We start from the raw sequence: 26719 nt of genomic DNA, 5'->3' as shown, positions 1-26719 counted from the left end.
ATTTTCCTGGAAAAAATGTTAAGGAACATCCTTTCCAGCGTAATGACTTGTATATAAGGCAAAATAAATAACAAAAAAAAACAAAAAATGCTCCTCCACACCTTGGGCTATGTTCACAAACATACTTTCACCAGTAAATGTAATTTTAACATTTTACTACCTTATCTGGCCATGTGGTGTGTGAGACATGATCAGACACATCCTGTTTCATTTATGAAGGAGGGACTGTGAAAGTTCACAAAGCCTTTTTTACAAGGCCATCAGGCAGCCCTTACTATTGTTAGAGGGCCAGCAGTCGTCCCTCTGGCTATGCTTTGTTGTTTCCATTGTTAAGGAGTGGGTCTCCTATAGTGGTAATGCCATGCACTGGCTGCAAGGGCTGCCAAAAAAATTGGATGCACTCCAGTACCCCTTTGAAGAGACGTAGAGGAGGTCCTCATTAAAAAAAAAATGTACCATTGTTAAGGAGTGGGTCTCCTATACTGGTAATGCCAATGCACTAAGTGCATGGGCTGCAAAACATTTACCCCTGGAGGTATACATGAACATACTGTACAACATACAGAATGTTAGAGGTAGGCCTCTAAAAAAAATTTCCTACGGGCATCAAACATCCTTAAAAACAAATTTGTGGGTGTTACACCACGGTCACCCTGGTGATCTGGTGGTGAAGGATGAGGAGGACAACAGAGAATAGACAAAATTAGGAAGAGTATGTCTGGGTGTGAAGCGGTGCATAGGAATAGACCCCCCCCCCCCCTCAAAAAAAACCCCAAACCACTGTATTTTACTATGTTTCGCTGCTATCATCCGGTGGTGTTGAGAATGCCCCAATCCAGCCCTTGTTCATTTTTATAAGAGTCAGCCTGTTAGCACTAAAAACCCGCTCTGACAAAACGCTAGCGGCAGGGCAGGCCAGGACCTCCAAGGCGTACAGAGCCAGTTCATGCCATGTGTCCAGCTTGGATACCCAATAGTTATAAGGCACAGAGGAATCACAGAGGACATTGGTACGGTTGGCAAGATATTCCTTCAGCATCTTCCAAAACTTTTCCCTCCTTGTCAGAGTACCCCACACATCAGGGCTGGGCACTGGGAGGGTCTGACAAAACTGTCCCACACCTTTGACAGTGTTCCCCTGCCTCTGCTGCATCGTATTTGTGTCTCCCTCACCTGTACTCCTTGGTTGTCCAACAAACTGTGACCTCTGCCGCCAGCATTTTCAGATGGGAATTTTTTTTTTTAATAATTCCTGAAAACAAAAGGGCCTTCTGGTACTGCAACATTTTATTAGACCTCTCCGCCACGGGAAGGAGAGATAGAAAGTCCTCCTTGTAGCGTGGGTCTAGAAGTGTGACCAGCCAGTAATTACTGTCGGCCAAAATGTGTACAACGCGAGGTTCATGGGAAAGGCAGTTGAACATAAAGTCAACCATGTGTGCCAGACTGCCAACAGCCAAGTCTTCCCTGTCCAGACCAAGAGGACGACTGTCCATGCGCTCCTCCTCCTCATTATCACCCAATCCGCGTTGAGATGAGATGAGGCGGAGCTGTGTGGCATCAACTTGTATGGTTCCTTGCTCCATCTCATCGTGCTCCGCCTGCAATGCCTCCTCTTTAATTGTGAGAGGCGAGCGTTTCCGTAGACAGAGAAGCAGGATGGTGCCGCTAATTATGGCATCATCGCCGCTCACCATCTTGCTGGAGTGTTCAAAGTTTTGGAGGCCGGTACAGATGTCAGACATCCATGCCCACTGTTCAGCTCTTATGTGCGGAGGCTGACCTAAATATCGACAGGCATGTTGAAGCTGGTACTCAACAACTGCCCTCTGCTGCTCACAAATCCTTCCCAACATATGCAAAGTTGAAATCCAATGCTTGGTGGCATCGCACACCAGTCAGTGAGCTGGAAGCTGCAAAAACTGCTGAAGCACGGCGAAGGCAGCGGAAACTGTAGTTGACTTTTGGAAATGGGCACACACACGGCGTACTTTCAAAAGCAGATCAGGCAGATCCAGGTAGGTTTTGAGAAACCGCTGAACCACTGGTTTGAGCAAATGGGCCAGGCATTGTACATGTGCAAGCTCGCCTAGCTTCAGAGCTGCAACCAGGTTCCGGCCATTGTCACACACGACCATGCCTGGCTGTAGGTTCAGCAGTGACAGCCACAGATCTGCCTGCTCTGTTACAGCTGTCAACAACTCTGCAGCGGTGTGCGGTTTTATCCCCTAAACGTACTAGCTTCAGTAGAGCCTGTTGCCGCTTGGCTGAAGCAGTGCTGCAGTGCTTCCAGCTTGAGACTGATGTGGTCATTTCTGAGATGGATGCTGAAGAGGAGGAGGAAGTGCAGGAGCTGTAGAATGTGAGGGCAACCCTGATTGACCCAGTGCCTGCAATCCTCGGCGTCGGGAGGACGTGTTTCGTCCCAGGATCCAACTGGGTCCCAGCTTCCACTAGATTATCCCAGTGTGCCGTCAGCAAGATGTATCGTCCCTGGCCACAAGCACTTGTCCATGTGTCCGTGGTTAGGTGGACCTTCCCAATAACTGCATTGTTGAGGACATGGGTTATGTTCTGGGACACGTGCTTGTGTAAGGCGGGGACGACACACCGGGAGAAATAGTGGTGGCTGGGGACCGAGTACCGAGGGATGGCCGCCGCCATGAGGTTGCAGAAAGATTCCGTCTCTACAAGCCTAAAAGGCAACATTTCAAGTGCAAGCAGTCTATAAATGTGGCAGTTCAGCGCTGTTGTCTGTGGGTGGTTGGCTGCATATTTACGCTTGCATTCAAAAGGACTGGGATATGGACATTTGAACGCTGCGCTGGGACAAGGACGTGGACCCTGATGGGGGTGGTTGCAAATGTGCAATGACAGGTGCAGGGCAGGAGGCATCTTCACCTGCGCCATGGACAGGGGATTGGAGTGCACGCACAACAGCGAAACAGGCAGTGGTGTCACAAGCAGACACTGTTTCTGAACCCTGGCATTCGGCCCAATTAGTCGGGTGCTTTGCTGTCATGTGCCTGAGCATGTTGGTGGTGGTCAGGCTGCCCCTGCTGATGCTGGCATGGCAGATGTTGCAAATGGCCTTTTTGGTGTTATCTGTACAGTCTTTAAAAAAAAGCCAGACTCTGGAAGACCTAACAGTTGGACTGGCAACTTCCCTCGTGTTGGTGTTCCGAGGAAGGGTTGCCCGCCTTGTGCCTGTGGCCACCCCACTGCTTGTTGGGGTGCTACGCCTCCCTCACCCTCTGTGCTGCTGTCCTCGCTATGCATGTCACCTTGCCAGGTGACTTCATCGTCCACCACCTCGTCTTCCACATACACACCCTGGGCCTCCACCTGACTTGCAGGCAATTGTCTCATCATCATCCACCTCTTGCGACAGTAACTGCACTTTGCCACCGTCGCCTTAGTGTGACCGTGGCTGCTCAAATATTTGGGCATTGCTACATGCGATCTCCTCTTGCCCCGCTTGAAGCAGGCCGGGCGAAAGGCCAGAATCTATAAATGGAAAAGTGAACAGCTCTTCGGAGTGTCCAAGTGTGGCACTTGTCTCCGGGCACTCGGCATGGTGGGAGGAAGGAGGATCAGGGTGAGGAATATGTGGTCCAGACTCACGGGCTACTGAGACTGGATCATGTGTAAGACAGGGTGGTGGTGGTGGCAAACTGACTGGAAGCATTATCTGCTATCCAAACAACAACCTTTTCACACTGATCTAGCTTCGAGAGTGGTGTTCCACGGCCCCCTAAAAATTGGGACCGGAAGGTAGTTCAACATGATGTGGGTGTTTGTTGTTCTCCCTCAGCAGGCACAGTTTCATCTTGCCCACAGCCTCGGCCTCTGCATGCACCATCAGCATCATGTCCACTTCCCCGTCCCTTGCCACGCGCCTTTTCCATTTTAAATGTAGTGTAATATTTGGCATGCTCCAAAAAATGTGATGATTATTACCGCAGTAATATTGGATCACGTCTGATTACCACGGTTTTAGGCAGTGGCCTTACAGATGTGGTATTGGTCAGCGACCAAGTGTGAGTAGGTTGAACAACACACAACTGGCAGACTTTAACTGGAGTGTAATATTTGGCTCACTCCAAAAAATGTAACAATTATTACCGCAGTAATATCGGATCACGTCTGATGACCACGGTTTTAGGCAATGGCGTTATAGATATAAATAATCAGGATTAACAGCAAAAAAAAAAAAAGCCCTGATATCTAGGGATATAGATATCTGTAACAGCAGCAGACAGCACGTGCAATGGACCCTATTCTGCTGTATACACTGTCCACAAACCCTGCCTGCCTAACTCCTGCTATTACCAGTAATATATGCAGCTGGATACAGTGATGTAGTGTGCAAGGGTGGGATTTCCATCAATTTAGGCATTATTTTAGTGTACAGGTGTGGTCGACTACAGTATTGTGAACACCTAAAAAGATGGATACCACTGGAGCAGAACGCCAAACGGACTCCAAAGTGTCTCCATCTGCCTCATTATAGTGAGTGGTTCTGCCAAGGTTTTTGTCTGAATTGCATTTATGTGGGATTTTACATGGAAACCCCAACTTAAAGGTGTTTTCCCACAAACAATAGTTCATTTTAATAAATACATCTTGGAATAATAATTTCCACAACTGGATGTGTTTACATAAAATGTCCCTGTGCTGAGATAATCTTATAAATGTGCCCCTGCTGTGTCCTGTGTAATGGCTGTGTCTCACTGTGCAGGAACACGGTCTGATCATACCACATCTCCTGGTATCACAAAAGGTGATAAAATCCATTAACATTCCTACAATGCCAGCAGATGTCCGAAATCCATAGATCCTATTAAAAACAATTCAATATATGATCCAAACATCAATGTACTGTGTGTGTATATATATATTTTTTTTAATTTTTTTTTTTTATAAAGATTATTCTCCAGTTTATTTACCTGTTGGTGCCTTATTTTCTACTCTTGCAGAATGTTCTTATTTTAATATGTTAGCAGTAAGAGATCTCTAATTGTCTGGGTTTGTTTTTTTCCTAGGCACCTAAACAAATGGCGACCATACATACAATCAGATCAACATTCTAATCAATCATTATTTGGAATACGTGTCTCAGTTTTTTAGACAAATTTCATTACACTTGCTTGTATTGTATTGGAATAAAACATATATTCATTATTTCAGTATCATTTGACAATATCATTGAAGAAATTCCTCCAAATTTAAGACAATAATTTAATGATGTACATACTGCAAAAAAAATATTGTGAATCATAGTAAAAAAAATATGTAACAATTACTTTATCTAGTGAAAGGTTTTTCAGCTATTCTGTATTTTATGTCATTTTTGGCAAGAAAATGTATTGGTATCAAATAAGCAGTTGTATTAATGCAAGATTGGGTTATATTCATATATGAAAGGCATAACAATTGTGTGTGCAAATTAAAGCCATGGCTACATATTGTTATCTAAAGTTCAGATCCTGTAGCCTGGCTAAAACTTGAGTGACGTTTACACGGAGTACATAATTAGGCAAGTAAGTGTGCAGATTGTCCAATTCCAAGCTGTAAAAACTTGGAAGAACCATAAACATATAATGAGGGGGGGTGAGGCCTAAGGATATCACCACCCTTTATCAGAGTATGCAGAATTATTAGGCAACTTGTTTTCCTCAGGCAAAATGGGTCAAAAAAGACAGATGCAGTACTCAAAATTGCTAAGATATTGGGGTGTGATCACAGAACCATCAAAATTTCTGTTGCAAATAGTCAAAAGGGTCACAAAAATGTGCAACGAAAAAAAGATACCCATTAACTGTCAACGGGTAGAGAAGAATCAAACGTGAAGTGACCAGGAACCCATTATCCTCCTGTACTGTCATATTCCAGACCTGCAACCTCCCTTGTGTTTGGATCAGCAATGGGCACAGACCTCCACTTTGACTCAGATGCCAACAAGGTGGAGGTGGGGTACTGCTATGAGCTGGTATTATTAACCCCTTTACAGCCCAGGGTGTACTAATACGTACCTGCACCCTGGGTTTTAAGAGCCAGGTACGTATAAATACGCCCTGGCAATTGCGCCCGCAATCAGCTGACACCCAGTGATATGTGCTGGGAGCAATCGCAGTCTATGCGAAGTCGACTGCATCATTCCGGAGGTAAGCGCCAGTACTTACTTCTTCCTGCGCGGTCTGAGGCCGGGTCCCTCGGTTGTCATTGTGACCCGGATGTCGTCATGACAACATCTGGGTCACCAGGCAGCCAGAAGATACTTTGATCATGCGCAGTGCACGATCAAAGTATCTTCTGGCTGCCTGGTGACCCAGATGTTGTCATGACGACATCCGGGTCACAACGATAAAATGATCAATGATCAAAGTATCTTCTGCCTCTGCAGCGCTGACAGCCTGTATAGCACAGGGATGGTGCTCCATCCCTATGCTATACAGGAGATCAGAGTAAAAAAAGTGAAAGTCCCATAGTGGGACAAAGTATAAAAGTAAAAAAAAGGGTTAGAAAATGAAAATAAATAAATAAATAAAATAAATAATCACCAATAAATAAAAATATAAATGTATCCATCAATAACTATTATTCTGAAAAAAAACAATAAAAGTAGACATATTTGGTATCGCCGCGTCCGGAGCGACGTGACCTATAAAACTGTCCCACTAGTTAACCCCTTTAGTGAACACAGTAAAAAAAAAAAAAAAAAAACAAAGCAAAAAACAATGCTTTATCATCATACCGCCAAACAAAAAATGGCATAAAACAAGACCAAAAAGACGAATATAAATAAAAATGGTACCGCTGAAAATGTCATCTTGTTCCGCAAAAAACAAGCCGCCATACAGCTCCATCATCGAAAAATAAAAAAGTTATAGCTCTCAGAATAAAGCGATGCATAAAATATTCTTTTTTCTATAAAATAGCTTTTATCGTGTAAAAGCGCCAAAACATAAAAAAAAACATTATAAGGCTGTGTGCCCACGATGCAGAAATGAAGCAGAAAATTTCTGCATCTCCCTGGCAGAAAAAAAGCATGCGGATTGTACATGCGTTTTCCTGCCAGGGACAAGCGGAAGTGAAGCGTTCTTCACATGCATTTCCGCATGCGGATTGACAAGCGCTTTTCCAAGCGATTTTAGCATCACTTGGAAAGTGCTTGTCAACTTGGTTACACTATATAAATCCATGCAAACAGCATGGATTTATATAGTGTGACCCGAGAGAATGGTTAAAAATAAAAAAATAAACCTATACTTGCCTTCTGATGGCCCGGCGTGTGTTGCTGCGCTCTTTCCTGGCTGCCAGCTGATCGCGGGACACTGCACTGAAGGGCCTGCGGTCACATGACTGTGACGTCACCGCAGGTCCTTCAGTCCTGCCCGCAAGCACAGGGAAGGAGACCGGGGGCCGTCGGAAGGTGAATATAATCTTTATTTTTTATTTTATTCTTGTTTTTACAGTTTCTATGGTACCTGGGTGTGGAGGAGAGTCTCCTGTCCTCCACACTCGGGTACCATCCACACATTAGAACGCGCCAATTACGCAAGTACAGAAGCAGTCTTGCGGAATTGGCGCGTTCTAATGCAAGTCAATGGCGGCGAAAACGCAGCACTTCCGCAAAATAATTGGTAGTGCTGCGTTTTTTTCCGTAATGATAATCCGCAGCGGAAATTTCCGCAGCATGTGCACAGCACATGCGGATTATCATTGGGGAACATGGCAGGCCTTCTACCATGCGTTTTTAATGCGTTTCCGCAGCTGCAAAAAAGCTGCGGAAACGCATTAAAAACGCATCGTGGGCACACAGCCTAAATGTGGTACCACTGTAAACATACTGACTCGAAGAATAAAGCTACCTTATCAATTTTACCACACGCGGAACGGTATAAAAAAAATTAAAAAAACAAACAATTTCTGATTTTTGTTTATTCTGCCTCCCAAAAAACGGAATAGAAAGTGATCAAAAAAAGTCACGTGCCTGAAAATGGTACCAATAAAAACGTCAACTTGTCCCGCAAAAAACAAGCCGTCACATGACTCTGTTGGACGAAATATGGAAAAATTATAGCTCTCAAAATATGGCGATGCAAAAACTAGTCTTTGCAATAAAAAAAAAAACGTCTTTTAGTGTGTGACAGCTGCCAAATATAAAAACCCGATATGATTTTGGTATTGCTGTAATTGCACCGGCCCGAAGAATAAAGTCATGTAATCACTTATACCGCACGAGGAACGGCGTAAAAAATAAACTCTAGGGTTAGGGTTGTGCTTGGGGTCAGGGTTGGGATTTTTTTCGAAAGTAAAGAAAAAAAAATGATGACGATATGGAAACCAGTGTTGAGCGCAAGTGCTCGCTACCTGAGTTTGCATCGGGGGCTCAGGTATGCACTGAGTGTCGCGGGTGCTGGAGTGACATGTTTGACTCTTCGCCCCATATGCTTTGCGGTCAAGAAAAATGTTGCTGGGATTGCCTGCCATGCATGAGCTTTCCCTGCAAGTTTTTTTTTGGGTGTCTAACAACCGAGAAACATGCGGGGCGAGGACTCGAGCACCCACGATACTTGGTGCATACCTGAGTACCCGATGCAAACTCAAGTAGCGAGCACTTGCACTCAAGACTAATGACAACTTATTCAATATGATGACCTAATGTTATCAAATTCTGTGTCGTATCTCTGGGTTCAAAATGTTCACTATACCCCTTGATAAAATCCTTGAGGGGTCTAGTTTCCAAAATGGGGTCACTTGTGGGGGGGTTTCCACTATTTAGGCACATCAGGGGCTCTCCAAACGCGACATGGCGTCTGCTCTCAATTCCAGCCAATTTTGCGTTCAAAAAGTTACACCGCGCTTCTTCCCTTCTGAACCCTGCTGTGCGCCCAAACAGTGTATTTTCCCCACATATGGGGTATCGGAGTACTCAGGAGAAATTGCACAAAAGTTTTTGGGGTCCATTTTCTCCTCTTACTGTTGTGAAAATAAAAAATTTGGGGCTAAAACATCATTTTTTGTGGAAAAAGTTTGATTTTTTTATTTTCACGGCTCCATGTTATAAACTTCTGTGAAGCACCTGGGGGTTCAGGGTACTCCTCACACATCTAGATAAGTTCCCTGAGGGGTCTAGTTTCCAAAATGGTGTCACTTGTGGGGGGGGGGGGGTTTCCACTGTTTTAGGCACATCAGGGGCTCTCCAAACGCAACATGGCGTCCGCTAATTATACAAGCAAATTTTACATTCAAAAAGTCAAATGGTGCTCCTTCCCTTCCGAACCCTGCCGTGTGCCCAAACAGTGGTTTTCCCCCACATATTGGGTATCGGCTTACTCAGGAGAAATTGCACAATAAATTTTGGGGTTCATTTTTTAATGATACCCTTGCAAAAATATAAAAATTGGGGTCTAAAGTAACATTTTTGTGAAAAAAAATAAATGTTTATTTTTTTTCTTCCACATTCCAAAAATTCCTGTGAAACACCTGAAGGGTTAATAAACTTCTTGAATGTGGTTTTGAGCACCTTGAGGGGTGCACTTTTGAGTATTTTCTGTCATAAAGGCCCCTCAAAGTCACTTTAAATGTGATGTGGTGCCTAAAAAAATATTTTTGTAAATTTTGTTGTAAAAATGAGAAATCGCTGGTCAACTTTTAACCCTTATAGCTCCCTAATAAAAAAAATGTTGGTTCCAAAATTGTGCTGATGTAAAGTAGACATGTGGGAAATGTTATTTATTAACTATTTTGTGTGACATCTCTCTGATTTAAGGGCATAAAAATTCAAAGTTTGAAAATTGCGAAATTTTCGCCAAATTTCCATTTTTTTCACAAATAAACCCAAGTCATATCAAATAACTTTTACCACTACCATTAAGTACAATATGTCACGGAGAAACAGTCTCAGAATCAGGGGGATCCGGTGAAGCGTTCCAGAGTAATTACCTCAAAGTCACAGTGGTCAGAATTGTAAAAATTGGCCTGGTCATTAACGTGCAAACCACCCTCGGGGGTAAAGGGGTTAAAGAGGAGCTAGTTCAACTTTTTCAGATACAAGATGGACTGAAAATCAAATCCCATGCCTACTGCTAATAGGTTTAGAAGACACTTTCTTCAAGCAGTGGAACAGGAAAAAGTCTGCATCTTTCAAGAAAACCATGAGTTTTATGCAGGACAATGCTCCATAGTATGCATCGCAGTACTCCACTGCTTGGCTAGCCAGTAAAGGCCATAAAGATGAAAGAATAATGGCATGACTCCTACCACACCTGCCCTAAACTTTATTGAGAATATGTGGGCCCAAAGCTCCATGTAGAAACAGGAGGTCAATTTTGTCTGCACAAGTCATGAGTCACTGCAAAAGTCTTTGGCAGGGGAGCAGCTGGGTCAGGAACTGAAGAGAAGAGGGGAATGATGTATGCAGGGAAATGAGACTTCCTGTTTCTACATAAAGCAGAGAAAAGAATTGGTGGGTAGAAAGGCAAAATGAGCAATTGTAAGTACACAGCGCAGTATAATATGATGACTGCAATATATTAAGAGGATAAAAACTTTGATGGGAGGAATGTTCTTTAACATGTACAAGACATGTCCATATAATACACTTGTGTGAACGAGCCCTAAATTTACCTTAATGATGTGAAAGACCTTCTCAGATAATAAGCAACCAAAACCTCCTCTCCTGCTTCACTTCCCTCTATACCAGAGCTGGGCAAAGTGTAGCCTGTGGGCCACATCCGGCCCCTTGGCTGTCCCAATCCGGCCCACGGACCAAAAAAGCCAAAGGGCTAAAAACAGTGGCTCACAGAAGCATCGTGCCCTCGCCTGTCCACTACCCGCTTCTCGATGTTACCACTATGCTCATCCTCAGGACAAAGACAGTGGGCTCCTTTTTCCACCAATCAGCGTGTGCGACTGAGACAGCAGGTGCGATGAGGTTATTCCATTGCTTCAGCTGTGCAGAAAGTCAGTGCCCCAGAAAGAGGAGCAGAGTGCAGGGGGACAGGAGAGAGGTGAGCATGTGTTGTTTTTTTCTAATGTGTATGGGATGTTTGCATGTACAGTGCCTACAAGTAGTATTCAACCCCCTGCTGATTTAGCTGGTTTGATAAGATGCAAATAAGTTAGAGCCTTCAAACTGCAAACGAGAGTAGGTTTTATAAACAGAAGCATAAATCTTACAAACCAAAAAGTTATGTTGCTCAGTTGAATTTTATTAAATTTTAAACATAAAAGTGTGGGTCAATTATTATACAACCCCTATGTTTAATATTTTGTGGAATAACCCTTGTTTGCAATTACAGCTAATAATCGTCTTTTATAAGACCTGATCAGGCCAGCACAGGTCTGTGGAGTTATCTTGGCCCACTCCTCCATGCAGATCTTCTCCAAGTTATCTAGGTTCTTTGGGTGTCTCATGTGGACTTTATTCTTGAGCTCCTTCCACAAGTTTTCAATTGGGTTAAGGTCAGGAGACTGACTAGGCCACTCCAACACCTTGACTTTTTCCCTATTGAACCAGGCCTTGGTTTTCTTGGCTGTGTGCTTTGGGTCGTTGTCTTGTTGGAAGATGAAATTACGACCCATCTTAAGATCCTTGATGGAGGAGCGGAGGTTCTTGGCTAAAATCTCCAGGTAGGCCGTGCTATCCATCTTCCCATGGATGCGGACCAGATGGCCAGGCCCCTTGGCAGAGAAACAGCCCCACAGCATGATGCTGCCACCACCATGCTTGACTGTAGGGATGGTATTCTTGGGGTCGTATGCAGTGCCATCCAGTCTCCAAACGTCACGTGTGTGGTTGGCACCAAAGATCTCGATCTTGGTCTCATCAGACCATAGAACCTTGAACCAGTCTGTCTCAGAGTCCTCCAAGTGATCATGAGCAAACTGTAGACGAGCCTTGACATGACGCTTTGAAAGTAAAGGTACCTTACGGGCTCGTCTGGAACGGAGACCATTGCGGTGGAGTACGTTACTTATGGTATTGACTGAAACCAATGTCCCCACTGCCATGAGATCTTCCCGGAGCTCCTTCCTTGTTGTCCTTGGGTTAGCCTTGACTCTTCGGACAAGCCTGGCCTCGGCACGGGAGGACACTTTCAAAGGCTGTCCTGGCCGTGGAAGGCTAACAGTAGTTCCATAAGCCTTCCACTTACGGATGATGCTCCCAACAGTGGAGACAGGTAGGCCCAACTCCTTGGAAAGGGTTTTGTACCCCTTGCCAGCCTTGTGACCCTCCACGATCTTGTCTCTGATGGCCTTGGAATGCTCCTTTGTCTTTCCCATGTTGACCATGTCTGAGTGCTGTTCACAAGTTTGGGGAGGGTCTTAAATAGTCAGAAAAGGCAGGCAAAAGAGATCTTTAATCCACACATGTGAAGCTCATTATTCTTGGTGCCTGAACTACTTCTTAATACTTTAGGGGGACCAAACAGAATTCTTGTGGTTTGAGGGGTTGAATAATAAATGACACTCTGAATTAACTTTTAACGTTTTTTTTTTTTTTTTTTTTTTTAAAAATTGCTGCAGTGCATTTCCCACTTCCAGGCTGATCTACAGTACAAATGTCACAATGCCAAGTTAATTCTGCATGTGTCAACCAGCTAAATCTGCAGGGGGTTGAATACTACTTGTAGGCACTGTATATGGGAGGCTATGTGGGGGCTCATACTGTATATACGCTGCTATGTGGGGGTTCATATTATATGTAGGAGGCTATGTGGGGGCTCATACTGTATATAGGGGGCTGTATGTGGGCTCATACGGTATATAGGGGCTATGCGAAGGCTCATACTGCATATAGGGGGCCAATACTGTGTGTGGGGTCATTCGGTATATAGAGGGGGTATGTGAGGACTCATATGGTATATATAGGGGATGTTAGCATATTTAATTTTGCTCAATATTAAGTGATACAATTCCTATTAATATAAAATACTAATTACCGAATTTTGCGGATTATAAGATGCCCCCCAAATTTTGGGGAGGAGAATAGGAAAAAATGTTTTTTTTTTTTTTTTTTATAAACCGTTGCGTGTTATTATCAGCTTACCTTGGGGGGGCCGAAGCGTTGGTGGAGCGGGGTCCCAGGTGGCAGGGTCGAGGCAGGAGTCAGGAGATCGCTGCTGCCAGGAGCTACTGCCTTCTGGCAGAGGCAGGAGTCAGAAGATGGCTGCGGGCCCCATGCTTGTAGTACCCCCGAGATCTCAATTGCGCATGCACAGCCTCCGGCGGGCATTTTCCCGGAGACCGACGCATAGGAAAGTATGGAAGGTGCAGGGCTCCGGCTTTTACAAAATGTCAGCGGAGCCCCCGCATCACCGAACACCTACTACAAGCATCGAGCCCGCAGCCATCTTCCGACTCCTGCCTCTACCGGAAGGCAGTAGCTCACGGGAGCAAAGATCTCCTGACTCCTGCCTCGACCCTGGGACCCGCTCCACCAATGCGGGTAAGAGCTTTCGGATTATACAGTTCAGATTATAAAAGGCATCCCCATATTTCCCCCAAATTTGGGGGGGGGGGGGGGGGAGTGCATCTTATAATCCGAAAAATATGGTAATTAATTAATGTTAATATTAATATAGAGCAGAATTAATTTTAGTGTACTGGTTGAGCCTCCACAACAGTCACGGTCTCTCATACGGTCCGTCAGGAAAATTAATTGCCCACCCCTGCTCTGCACTCCTCAGTCAGCCAAGTGTGGCTTTCCCATTCCATGCATTTCATAGGCCTCATGTTTACAGTGCACAAGTATGCACCAGACATAACTGGAGTCCGGCTTATTTTCCATGGCATATTACCTATGTCTGCCTTTTGTCAATCACTTTGAAACAAGGACAAATCTTTACGTGGACATCTGATTAGAGACACCCTCAATATCTTAGTATCTGACAACTTTACTAGAAGCAATGCCTTTGTAGGCCAAGTTCAGACTGCGCATTGTAGAGCAACTGCAGAGTAAAAACCATAGGAAAAAAAATTGTAAGTTTACACTAGAATAGCTAATTGGTCAGACCAGATACTGGGTCCATTCAGCAACAGCAGAACTATATTCAAGATATGGTGGTCCTTTTCTGAGACCTTGCGTGGTCTGCATCATTTCTACATGTAGAGTATATGCACACTATGGGCGCGATTCATCAAAGCTTTTACGCCATTATTCTGGTGTAAAAAGCTTTGCAAGGTGATAGCATTTTGGCGCAACTTGAGGCTGCGCTAAAATTTTGTGACTTTTGTCATTTTCACGCCATTTGGGTGGAGCTGAGGTGAGATGGGGGGCCGCTAGACAAATTCATAAAGTGCGTTGGCATTCGCTACGCCACGCCACAAGTCTTACGGCAGCAGGGACTGGAGCAGGATTGGGGCGAGGTGCACAGAGGCACACGCCACTCATCCGATGCTTCTGATTCATTAACAAGTGTGCGCCTATTAATGAATCAGGAGCATCTGATGAGTTGGGGTCTGAGTTTTATTTATGTGGATTTTGAAGCAGATTCTATCCCAAAATCAACTTGGCAATAAAACGCTTCAAATAACCTTTGAAAAAGCTCCCTGTTAAAGAGGTTGTCCACTACTTTCACATTGATGGCCTTTCCTAAGAATAGGCCATTAATGTCTCATCGGCCGGGGTCCGACACCCGGCACCTCTGCTGATCAGCTGTTATCGGTGTCAGCCGGAAATACTCACTTGCAGAGCTTGGCCGTCTACTTATAGTGGCCGCCGGAGGGTACTGCACATCCACCTCCCATTCAAACGGATGGGCAGTACCTTGCGGTAGCCGCTACAAGTAGATGGCCAAGCTCGGCAAGCAAGTACTTCTGGCCGGCGGCCACCGATAACCGCTGCTCAGTAGGGATGCCAGGTGTAGGACCCCGGCTGATCAGACATTGATGGCTTATCCTAAGGATAGGACATCAATGTAAAAGTAGTGGACAACCTCTTTAATTTCAGTGGGAAAACACAACTATAGTGCACATTGTGCAACATAAACATGTCAATTCATAAGGGGTTTCTGAATGAAGGGTAAAAAAAAAAAAAAAAAAAAAAAATAGTGGTGTGTTCAATAGTCTCAATATGACACGGTGGCTCTGTGGTTAGCACTATGGTTTTGCAGTGCTGGTTCCTCGGCTCAAATCGGACCAATCTGCAAGTTTGTATACTGTCCCCATGTTTGTGGGGGTTTCTTTCTACTCACCATAAAGACATACACAAAGGCCAATTTGAAACCCCACTGATGTGCTGGCCAACAATCACTGTACAGCACTGCAGAATAGGTTGGTGCTATAATTATACTCATTTACTACTGTAATTGAACAAAATAGGTGTGACTAAAGCCATTTTGACAGTGACAGCTTAATGTCTTGGTCAGTGTAAAAATAAGACACTGAGCTTTACACTCACTGACCGCTGCTCCTGCGCTGCCTCTCTACCACTGCCACCAGTCTTTGTTGACATCACATCTGCAGCAGGTAACCACTGCAGACAATCACTGGACTCCGTGATCTTGTGTCAATAACATTGGCATGAACACTGAGGCTGGTGATTGGCTGCAGCGTCGGCGAACTGCAGTGGCGTAATCACTGAAGCCAGCGATTGGCTGCAGCAGTCATGACGTCACCAAAGATTGGAGAGAGCAGCGATCAGTGAATAAAGCTCATTTTCTTACACTTCTTTACAGTTTCTAGTACTAGTGACCTCGACACAATAAACCACAAAGCACTCTTTATGGCGACGTAGTTCCTGATCAGTCGCCTCTGTCACACATACCATAGTAGCCTCCTGAACTGTATATTACAAGGCAGCACAGTGCAGATTTGTCTCCTGCAGGTAACCGCGTCTGTTCCTCCCAGCAATAACGGCTGATACTTTCTGACAAATCTAAAAACTAGCCTCAATACCTATGGTGGATCCGTGCACTTCTGTCCCAAAATATGGGGCGCCATAGAGGTACATTACTACGGCCATCATCTGCCCTGCTCAAGGACGGCAAAGAACTCAAAACAAGGTCATGGCCCGTTACTGGTGCATATACCGGGTGTTATTCACGGCCATGTATCCGCAGAGACACTTCTGGAGATAAAACTGGAAACCATGCTCCATATAAAGAGGACCTATCACTGGGACTTTTCTTTTATTTATACTCAGTACCTCCCCCAAAAGTCATTTTGTGGTATACGCCTAGTTGGTTGAAGGGACAATTTGCATAATTATCACTGAGGGGCATAACTATGAAACGGAGGGGCTCAAAAGAAAAAGAAACATTTCCAGAGTCAGCGGAGCGGCACAAATTGGAGGAGGGTTCTCTGTATAAAATTAAAAAAAATCATAAGAAATGTCGGCTTTAACAAAGAAAGATGTGGCTCCATGTCGCGGGTGGTGCAGGGAATAAAGGGCAGTGTGACAATAATACGGGGGCGCTTTTATAAATCTTCCCCCTATGCGTCTTGTGCAGGTGGTTGCCCCTAGCAACATTCCAGCTGTCACAGAGGGGTATGAAGACAATAAAAGAGGAGATCTGATTGGGGGATGGAGACAACTTCTACAGTTTTCTGACTCTTGAACTGTAAGGAACATACACAGCTCCAATGGCAGGAGTGATGAAAAGTCACACAGGCTGCCAGGTCATGGTGGCGGAATAACACCTGGGTGACAGCGAGGAAGTGGAAAGACACCTGTCACCTTCACATCACCCAGGCGATCACCTTCACATCACCCAGGCGATCACCTTCACATCACCCAGGCGATCGCCTGCACGCAGATCCCCTCCCGCCGGCTCCGCTCTACCTGTCCTCTTCTGGATGTTCAGCCTCAGCAGGTCTCCGCTGGACAAGTGCTTGAGCGCGAAGTGTTTCACGATCCTGTCGGAGATCGTCCCTTTCCCTGAGCCCGGGGGCCCCATGATCACAGCCCGGAACAGCATACGAGCGGCCATTGTGCAGATTAGTTAGAAAAGTTAGAGGTAGTTGATAAACACAGTGGCCTGTACGATCAGCTCGCAGCTCCTGCACGATCGGTGACGTGCAGGTTAATGATGCGCCTCACAAAACGGAGAAAAAAAAATTAGAAAAGAAAGTGCAGAGGCTTCATGTGGAACCTGGGCTGCGATCACGTCCCGCGCCCCCTCCTCCAGCATGGACTTGGTTATTCCTCCCCCTGTGCTCTGCCCTCCTCCCCAGTGTCTCAGGTGACGGAGGAGGAGATCGGCCACTGACTGCTCCGGCGGGGAGGAGGAAGTGTCCGCAGCCGCCCCCTCCTGCTGCCATCACTCAGAGCGGACTTCTCTCAGTCTCCGGTCACACGGAGCTCCGTGACTACAGTACAGAGGAAAGCCGCAGGGCACAGGACCTTCCGTGACGTCATGGGCATGTGACCACAGCTGTGCTGCATGCAGAAAAGCTCCGCAGTGTGCACGCTACACACGACTGCACTATGCACTGCAAAGCCCTGCACGGTATACTCGGCACAAGACTACAGCGTGTGCTCTACATACACGACTGTGCACTGTACACATGCTCTGCTATGTAGGAGAAGGCTCTGCACTCTACACACATGGCTCTGCACTCTACGCACGCACTGTTCAGCAATCTAGGAGAAGGCTCTGCACTCTACGCTCGCACTGTTCTGCTATGTAGGAGAAAGCTCTGCACTCTATGCACATGGCTCTGCATTCTACGCACCCACTGCTCTTCTATGTAGGAGAAGGCTCTGCACTCTACACACCCACTGCTCTTCTATGTAGGAGAAGGCTCTGCACTCTACACACCCACTGCTCTTCTATGTAGAACGCTCTGCACTGAATTCTACACATGGCTCTGCACTGCTATGTAGGAGAAAGCTCTGCACGCTACACACATGGCTCTGCACAGTCTACGCACGCACTGTTCTGCTATGTAGGAGAAAGCTCTGCACTCTACACACAAGGCTCTGCACTGTATTCTACACATGGCTCTGCACTCTACACATGCACTGTTCTTCTATGTATAAGGCTCTGCACTGTATTCTACACATGGCTCTGCACTGCACAGTCTACGCACGCACTGTTCTGCTATGTAGGAGAAAGCTCTGCACTCTACACACATGGCTCTGCACTGCACAGTCTACACACGCACTATTCTGCTATGTAGGAGAAAGCTCTGCACGCTACACACATGGCTCTGCACAGTCTACGCACGCACTATTCTGCTATGTAGGAGAAAGCTCTGCACTCTACACACAAGGCTCTGCACTGTATTCTACACATGGCTCTGCACTGCACAGTCTACGCATGCACTGTTCTATCTAGGAGAAGGCTCTGCACTGTATTCTACACATGGTTCTGCACTCTACACACATGGCTCTGCATTGCACAGTCTACGCACGCACTGTTCTGCTATGTAGGAGAAAGCTCTGCACGCTACACACATGCACATATGGCTCTGCACAGTCTACGCACGCACTGTTCTGCTATGTAGGAGAAAGCTCTGCACTCTACACACAAGGCTCTGCACTGCACAGTCTACGCACGCACTGTTCTGCTATGTAGGAAAAAGCTCTGCACGCTACACACATGCACATATGGCTCTGCACAGTCTACGCACGCACTGTTCTGCTATGTAGGAGAAAGCTCTGCACTCTACACACAAGGCTCTGCACTGCACAGTCTACGCACGCACTGTTCTGCTATGTAGGAGAAAGCTCTGCACTCTACACACAAGGCTCTGCACTGCACAGTCTACGCACGCACTGTTCTGCTATGTAGGAAAAAGCTCTGCACGCTACACACATGGCTCTGCACTGCACAGTCTACGCAGGAACTGTTATGCTATGTAGGAGAAAGCTCTGCACTCTACACACATGGTTCTGCACTGCACAGTCTACACACGCACTGTTCTGCTATGTAGGAGAAGGCTCTGCACTCTACACATATGGCTCTGCACTCTACACACCCACTGCTCTTCTATGTAGAAGGCTATGCACTGTATTCTACACATGGCTCTGCACTGCACAGTCTACACACGCACTGTTCTGCTATCTAGGAAAAGGCTCTGCACTGTATTCTACACACATGGCTCTGCACTCTACACACATGGCTCTGCACTGCACAGTCTACGCACGCTCTGTTCTGCTATGTAGGAGAAGGCTCTGCACTCTACACATATGGCTCTGCACTCTACGCACGCACTGTTCTACTATGTAGGAGACTGTACGCTACACACATGGCTCTGCACTACGCAGTCTACGCACGAACTGTTCTGCTATCTAGGAGAAGGCTCTGCATTGTATTCTACATATATGGCTCTACACATGCACTGCTCTGCTATGTAGGAGATAAGGCTCTGCACTCTACACACGACTTCATTGTGCACTACAAAGCTCTGTACCGTATACTCTGAATACAAGGCTGCAGTGTGTACTGTATATACACGGCTCTGCACTGCATACTCTAAACATATGGCTCTGCACTGTGCAGTCTACACACACTGCTATAGAATGTACTAGACACACACTGCTATTTAGGAGACAAGGCTCTGCACCGTGCCCTCTACACCCACGCACGGCCCTGCACCGTGCCCTCTACACCCACGCACGGCCCTGCACCGTGCCCTCTACACCCACGCACGGCCCTGCACCGTGCCCTCTACACCCACGCACGGCCCTGCACCGTGCCCTTGACGCGCCCCTGGGCCGTGGGGTACTCGGTGCCGGGCATGTCACAGTGGCAGTGATCCGGTCCATGACACAGGGCGGTCAATAAAAGGAGATGATAGTTTTTATAGTTTAATATTCGTGACGCCACCTGTGGTATGCGGCTATATGGGGCCGCCGCTGCGCTGCAGATCCTCTGGAGCTGATGGTGACGCAGCAGAGTTGGTTCAGCTCTCCATAGGCAGAGCTTAGCTCCAGGGCAGTGCAGTGATGATTAATGAGGTAGATGTTGCTGTGCAGTGTAGTGCAGGGGATGGCGCAGATAATTCTAGGACACAGTGGGGTGCAGTCTTTAAGGTTTACTCACAGTTGTTGAACTCCAGGCTACCAGGACCAGGGTAACCTCCCATGCCGTCCTGCGTTCACCAAGGAAGGGGTTCAGCAATCCCTCAGGTATTTCAGGAGTACTTAACAGGACCCCATTCTGTGTGCCTTCCTCGGTCGTCTTCCTGCGCTGGCTCTCACCCTCCTGCCCTGCGCCTCACAACCAGTGTCCCAAGCTGGTAACCTCGGATTTTGGCGGGCGACCTGCAGTCCCCTGAATCCTATGTGGCTACCTTTTTAGCGATGTAGTTGCAGTTGTGAGCAGCTGCACCCTGAAAGTACAGAAGCCTCCGGTTTCTAGCTGAGCCTTGTAGTTCTCCACTAGTTAGGGGCCCGTCCCCTTTGCGGCTTGATCCCTCCATGTTCCTGCAGATTCGGGCGCACGGGTGGCTTCCTGCACTTCCCGTGTCCCTGGGATCCCCTCTGTCTCTGGAGCCTTCTCTCTGCTCCCGTACTCTCTCTCCTGGGCCTCTCAGACTAGGCCCGACTCCTCTCTCTCCACTCAAACCCCTGCTCCAAGCAGTGGAGCCAGGAGCCTGGACCCTCCTACACTGCTCTCCTGAGCAGGACTGGCTGCTTCTAGATGGTTCCCCTTCTTCTTATACTCCTACTGAAGTGCTCCCCTAAACTACTTCCTCCACCCACACCCACTACATGGTTCCACCCTCCAGCTAGGGACCAGGGACTGTGCTCTCCCTTAGGAGCAATCTCGCCCTTCCCCCTGAAGTGGAGTGTAATGGATGCAAGTGTGTGGGTCCTGGGCAGTACTCCATCCTTACCTGAGAGTGGGATACCACACCTCTGGGTGAGATGCAGTACCTCTGTGGCGACTGAACCCCGCAGGGGCGCCACATGCCCCCCTGGTAAAACACAGCATGTCCGCGGGCTGGAACAGAGTAAAAACAAGGTACTTTAGACATACAAATTTTTTTAGAATGCATTCATATATAAGAATTATCAAAACTTTTCTTACCTTTATGGGAGGCACATTTTCTTAAACGTTACATGTTTCTTTAGCAAGACATTATAAAACTTTCTTCATAACAATAAAACATTTTTCATATAAAACAATTTTCAATAAACTACAGTGAGATCTATAGCCGGGTGTCCATCTCACTGAAGAAGGTGCAATTTGAGGGACCCATCCGAAAACCCTCAACGTAGGCCCTGGGCGTGGCTGCAGGGCATAGGTGATCCAGCAGTTGGACCACGTCTTCGGCCACGCCAAACGGGTTTTTGTTCTGTGATCTATATAAAACCAATAAGAAGCACCTTAAGAAGTGCAAACTATATACAGTTTAAAAGTTTTTGGCTGCTCACAGTCCTCAGCCTGACAGTTCTTTGTGCCTTAACCGGGTATACTAGGCAAATAAACAAAACTTTTCAAACACGCAGCATTCCTGCTTTACCCTTCCGGGTAACTATATACAGTCTCTTTATTTTTAACTAAGCAGTTCAGTAGTGGGGCCCCCTCCGGGAGAACATTGAGCCACCACTAGATGGCCCAGCCGGGTCATCTTCGGATGGCAAGGGTACACTCTCCTCCTCCACCACCCTGTGAACATGGAGAGCGTACCAGCCCCGCTCTCCTCTGTGCCTGGTGTAGGTGACCTTGTCACCAGGGTACAGATCCCGCGCCGGATGTCCCTGCTGTAAATGGGACTCCACGTCCCGCCGGTTCACGAAGAGGTCCGTGCCAAGTTGGGGTTCCCGGATAAAGCCCCATCCTCCATCCAGGTCGATCTTGACCACGATTCCCTCTACAGTCATGGCCAAAAGTATTGAGAATGAGACAAATAGTAATTTTTCCAAAGTTTACTGCTTCATTTTTTGTAATGGCAATTTGCATATACTCCTGAATGTCAAAGAGTGATCAGCTTAACAGCAATTACTGTACTTGCAAAGTCAATATTTGCCCAGAAAATGAACTTTAACCCCCAAAACACATTTCAACATCATTGCAGTCCTGCCTTAAAAGGAGCAGCTAACATCGTTTTAGTGATTGATCCATTAACACAGGTGTGGGTGTTGATGAGGACAGGGCTGGCGATCAGTCAGTCATGATTAAGTAAGAATGACATCACTGGACACTTTAAAAGGAGGCTGGTTCTTGGTATCATTGTTTCTCTTCAGTTAACCATGGTTATCTCTAAAGAAACACGTGCAGCCATCATTGCACTGCACAAAAATGGCCTAACAGGGAAGAGTATCGCAGCTACAAAGATTGCACCTCAGTCAACAATCTATCGCATCATCAAGAACTTCAAGGAGAGAGCTTCCATTGTTGTCAAAAAGGCTCCAGGGCGCCCAAGAAAGACCAGCAAGCGCCAGGACCGTATCTTAAAACTGTTTCAGCTGCGGGATCGGACTACCAGCAGTGCCGAGCTTGCTCAGGAATGGCAGCAGGCTGGTGTGAGTGCTTCTGCACGCACTGTGAGGCGGAGACTCTTTGAGCAAGGGCTGGTTTCAAGGAGGGCAGCAAAGAAGCCACTTCTCTCCAGAAAAAAACATCAGGGACCGACTGATATTCTGCAAAAGGTACAGGGAGTGGACTGCTGAGGACTGGGGCAAAGTCATTTTCTCTGATGAATCCCCTTTTCGATTGTTTGGGACATCTGGAAAACCGCTTATTCGGAGAAGAAGAGGTGAGCGCTACCACCAGTCTTGTCTCATGCCAACTGTAAAGCATCCTGAAACCATTCATGTGTGGGGTTGCTTCTCAGCCAAGGGAATCGGCTCACTCACAGTCTTGCCTAAAAACACAGCCATGAATAAAGAATGGTACCAGAATGTCCTCCAAGAGCAACTTCTCCCAACCGTCCAAGAGCAGTTTGGCGCCCAAAAATGCCTTTTCCAGCATGATGGAGCACCTTGCCATAAAGCAAAGGTGATAACAAAATGGCTCATGGAACAAAACATAGAGATTTTGGGTCCATGGCCTGGAAACTCCCCAGATCTTAATCCCATTGAAAACTTGTGGTCAATCATCAAGAGACGGGTGGACAAACAAAAACCAACAAATTCTGGCAAAATGCAAGCATTGATTATGCAAGAATGGACTGCTATCAGTCAGGATTTGGTCCAAAAGTTGATTGACAGCATACCAGGGAGAATTACAGAGGTCTTGAAGAAGAAGGGGCAACACTGCAAATATTGACTTGCTGCATTAACTCATTCTAACTGTCAATATAACCTATTGGTACTCATAATATGATTGCAATTATATTTCTGTATGTGATATAAACATCAGACAAACACTAATAAAAACCAGAGGCCAGCAGATCATGTGAAAATATAATTTTGGTGTCATTCTCAAAACTTTTGGCCATGACTGTACTCGTGGATCGGGTGTGGCCGGCTTTGCTTTGCAGGCCCGGGTTTTCTCCTCCATATTGCGGGCCTCCATCCTCTCCCAGCGCACCGGACGGGTCCGCCGCTCCGCCTCTAGTTGGAGGAGTTCCCGCCTGCAGTGTTCCTCTCTGCGCGCGGCCTCCTTTTGGGTCTCCCTGGGGAATCCCATCAAGTCACCCGCCGGGTTATCCCATCTATACTGCTCTCCTTCGTCTTTATGGGCAACCAGGGGTGCGGGAGCGGGCAGCAAAGGGAGGCTCTGGTCCTCAATCTCCGCAGACCAATCCCAGCCCGTACGTCCGTACACCCATTCAGGTGTGGGGGCAGGTGGCTCCTGCAGGGGGCCCAGGAGCAGGTCAGTGTTGGAGGCGCCCGGGGAAGGAGGTTCCTGTAGGGGCAGGTCGGTGTTGGAAGTGCCCGGGGAAGGAGGTTCCTGTAGGGGTAGGTCGGTGTTGGAAGCGCCCGGGGAAGGAGGTTCCTGTAGGAGGACCAGGAGTAGATCAGCGCCACCAGCGCCCGGGACAGGGATGCTGCTCCTACCTGCTCCCGCGGTCGCTCCAGCACTCGCCTCCTGGTCCAGTAGTAGCTCCGCCGGGGCTGGGGCGCTGCTGGTCGTATGCAGCGCAGACTGCTGCCGGGTCAGCAACTTCTCCAGTAGCTCGGCCCTCCAGACTGCGACGGCAGCCTGCTGGGCCTCCTCCATCCTTCTGCCCAGCTCTTGCACCTCATCTCGGAAGAACCCAGTATCCTCCAGGGACAGCTTTGTTAGGACCCCCTCCAGGTTGAGGGATGATTCATTAGGCTGCAGGCCACAGCCCGTAGTCTGAGGCTGGACTCCGTCCATTATGCCTGCCGAGTGCGGTCTGTCTGCACTGCTGGAGACTCCGCCCTGTCTCCAAGGTCTCTCTTCTTCTCTCCCCTTTCTGGGGCGGTTCCATGGCTCCTTGCTGTCGGCCACACCTGGGGGCGGTTTCCTCAGACTGATTGACACGTCTAGGTACAGTACAGACCAAAAGTTTGGACACACCTTCTCATTTAAAGATTTTTCTGTATTTTCATGACTTTGAAAATTGTACATTCACACTGAAGGCATCAAAACTATGAATTAACACATGTGGAATTATATACTTAACAAAAACGTGTGAAACAACTGAAAATATGTCTTATATTCTAGGTTCTTCAAAGTAGCCACCTTTTGCTTTGATGACTGCTTTGCACACTCTTGGCATTCTCTTGATGAGCTTCAAGAGGTAGTCACCGGAAATGGTTTTCACTTCACAGGTGTGCCTTGTCAGGTTTAATAAGCGGGATTTCTTGGCTTATAAATGTGGTTGGGACCATCAGTTGTGTTGTGCAGAAGTCTGGTGGATACACAGCTGATAGTCCTACTGAATAGACTGTTAGAATTTGTATTATGGCAAGAAAAAAGCAGCTAAGTAAAGAAAAACGAGTGGCCATCATTACTTTAAGAAATGAAGGTCAGTCAGTCCGAAAAATTGGGCAAACTTTGAAAGTGTCCCCAAGTGCAGTTGCAAAAACCATCAAGCGCTACAAAGAAACTGGCCACATGAGGACCGCCCCAGGAAAGGAAGACCAAGAGTCACCTCTGCTTCTGAGGATAAGTTTATCCGAGTCACCAGCCTCAGAAATCGCAGGTTAACAGCAGCTCAGATTAGAGACCAGGTCAATGCCACACAGAGTTCTAGCAGCAGACACATCTCTTCAACAACTGTTAAGAGGAGACTTTGTGCAGCAGGCCTTCATGGTCAAAATAGCTGCTAGGAAACCACTGCTAAGGACAGGCAACAAGCAGAAGAGACTTTTTTTGGGCTAAAGAACACAAGGAATGGACATTAGACCAGTGGAAATCTGTGCTTTGGTCTGATGAGTCCAAATTTGAGATCTTTGGTTCCAACCACCGTGTCTTTGTGTGACACAGAAAAGGTGAACGGATGGACTCTACATGCCTGGTTCCCACCGTGAAGCATGGAGGAGGAGGTGTGATGGTGTGGGGGTGCTTAGCTGCTTACACTGTTGGGGATTTATTCAAAATTGAAGGCATACTGAACCAGCATGGCTACCACAGCATCTTGCAGCGGCATGCTATTCCATCCGGTTTGCGTTTAGTTGGACCATAATTTATTTTTCAACAGGACAATGACCCCAAACACACCTCCAGGCTGTGTAAGGGCTATTTGACCAAGAAGGAGAGTGATGGGTTGCTACGCCGGATGACCTGGCCTCCACAGTCACCAGACCTGAACCCAATCGAGATAGTTTGGGGTGAGCTGACCGCAGAGTGAAGGCAAAAGGGCCAACAAGTGCTAAGCATCTCTGGGAACTCCTTCAAGATTGTTGGAAGACCATTTCCGGTGACTACCTCTTGAAGCTCATCAAGAGAATGCCAAGCGTGTGCAAAGCAGTCATCAAAGCAAAAGGTGGCTACTTTGAAGAACCTAGAATATAAGACATATTTTCAGTTGTTTCACACTTTTTTGTTAAGTATATAATTCCACATGTACATTCATAGTTTTGATGCCTTCAGTGTGAATGTACAATTTTCATAGTCATAAAAATACAGAAAAATCTTTAAATGAGAAGGTGTGTCCAAACTTTTGGTCTGTACTGTATATGGCCACAGGTGCATGGGAGCGGGCCCCGCTTTTGGCGCCATTCTGGAACCCGGTCCATGATGGGAGGTTTCTTGTCCTTGATAACGCACATAATGGCGCCCGTTCTTCTGGGGCGGGCGCCACATTCAGTATACAGCACAGTCTCTAGGCGCACAATACCCGGTTATAACGGGTTGGTTCATATCCTGTTCGTGACGCCAAGTATGACGCGCCACCTGGGCCGTGGGGTACTCGGTGCAGGGGATGTCACAGTGGCAGTGACCCCGTCCGTGACCCAGGGCGGTCAATAAAAGGAGATGATAGTTTTTATAGTTTAATGTTCGTGACGCCACCTGTGGTATGCGGCTATATGGAGCTGCCGCTGCTGTGCAGATCCTCTGGAGCTGATGGTGACGCAGCAGAGTTGGGACAGCTCTCCACAGGCAGAGCTTAGCTCCAGGGCGGTGCAGTGATGATTAATGAGGTAGATGTTGCTGTGCAGTGTAGTGCAGGGGATGGCGCAGATAGTTCTAGGACACAGTGGGGTGCAGTCTTCAAGGTTTACTCACAGTTGTTGAACTCCAGGCTACGAGGACCAGGGTAACCTCCCATGCCGTCCTGCGTTCACCAAGGAAGGGGTTCAGGAGTACTTAACGGGACCCCATTCTGTGTGCCTTCCTCGGTCGTCTTCCTGCGCTGGCTCTCACCCTCCTGCCCTGCGCCTCGCAACCAGTGT

At 47.0% G+C, this 26719-nt stretch overlaps 1 protein-coding gene across 1 annotated transcript in view; it reads right to left on the bottom strand.

Annotated features, from left to right (window-relative positions):
- Window positions 1–17345, bottom strand: part of AK3 (adenylate kinase 3) — a 29464-nt gene extending 12119 nt beyond the window's left edge. Inside the window, exon 1 of the mRNA XM_073669121.1 lies at window positions 16796–17345. Coding sequence (XP_073525222.1) covers window positions 16796–16943 — 148 coding nt within the window. The 5' untranslated portion in view covers window positions 16944–17345. The remainder of the gene's footprint in view (window positions 1–16795) is intronic.
- Between the last annotated feature and the right edge of the window lie 9374 nt (window positions 17346–26719).

The sequence above is a fragment of the Phyllobates terribilis genome, unplaced genomic scaffold (genome assembly GCF_046119375.1).
Source record: "Phyllobates terribilis strain yellow unplaced genomic scaffold, ASM4611937v1 Scaffold_1__5_contigs__length_1240528914, whole genome shotgun sequence".
Taxonomy (NCBI): Eukaryota; Metazoa; Chordata; class Amphibia; order Anura; family Dendrobatidae; genus Phyllobates; species Phyllobates terribilis.
This window is presented reverse-complemented; position numbering and strand designations above follow the sequence as displayed.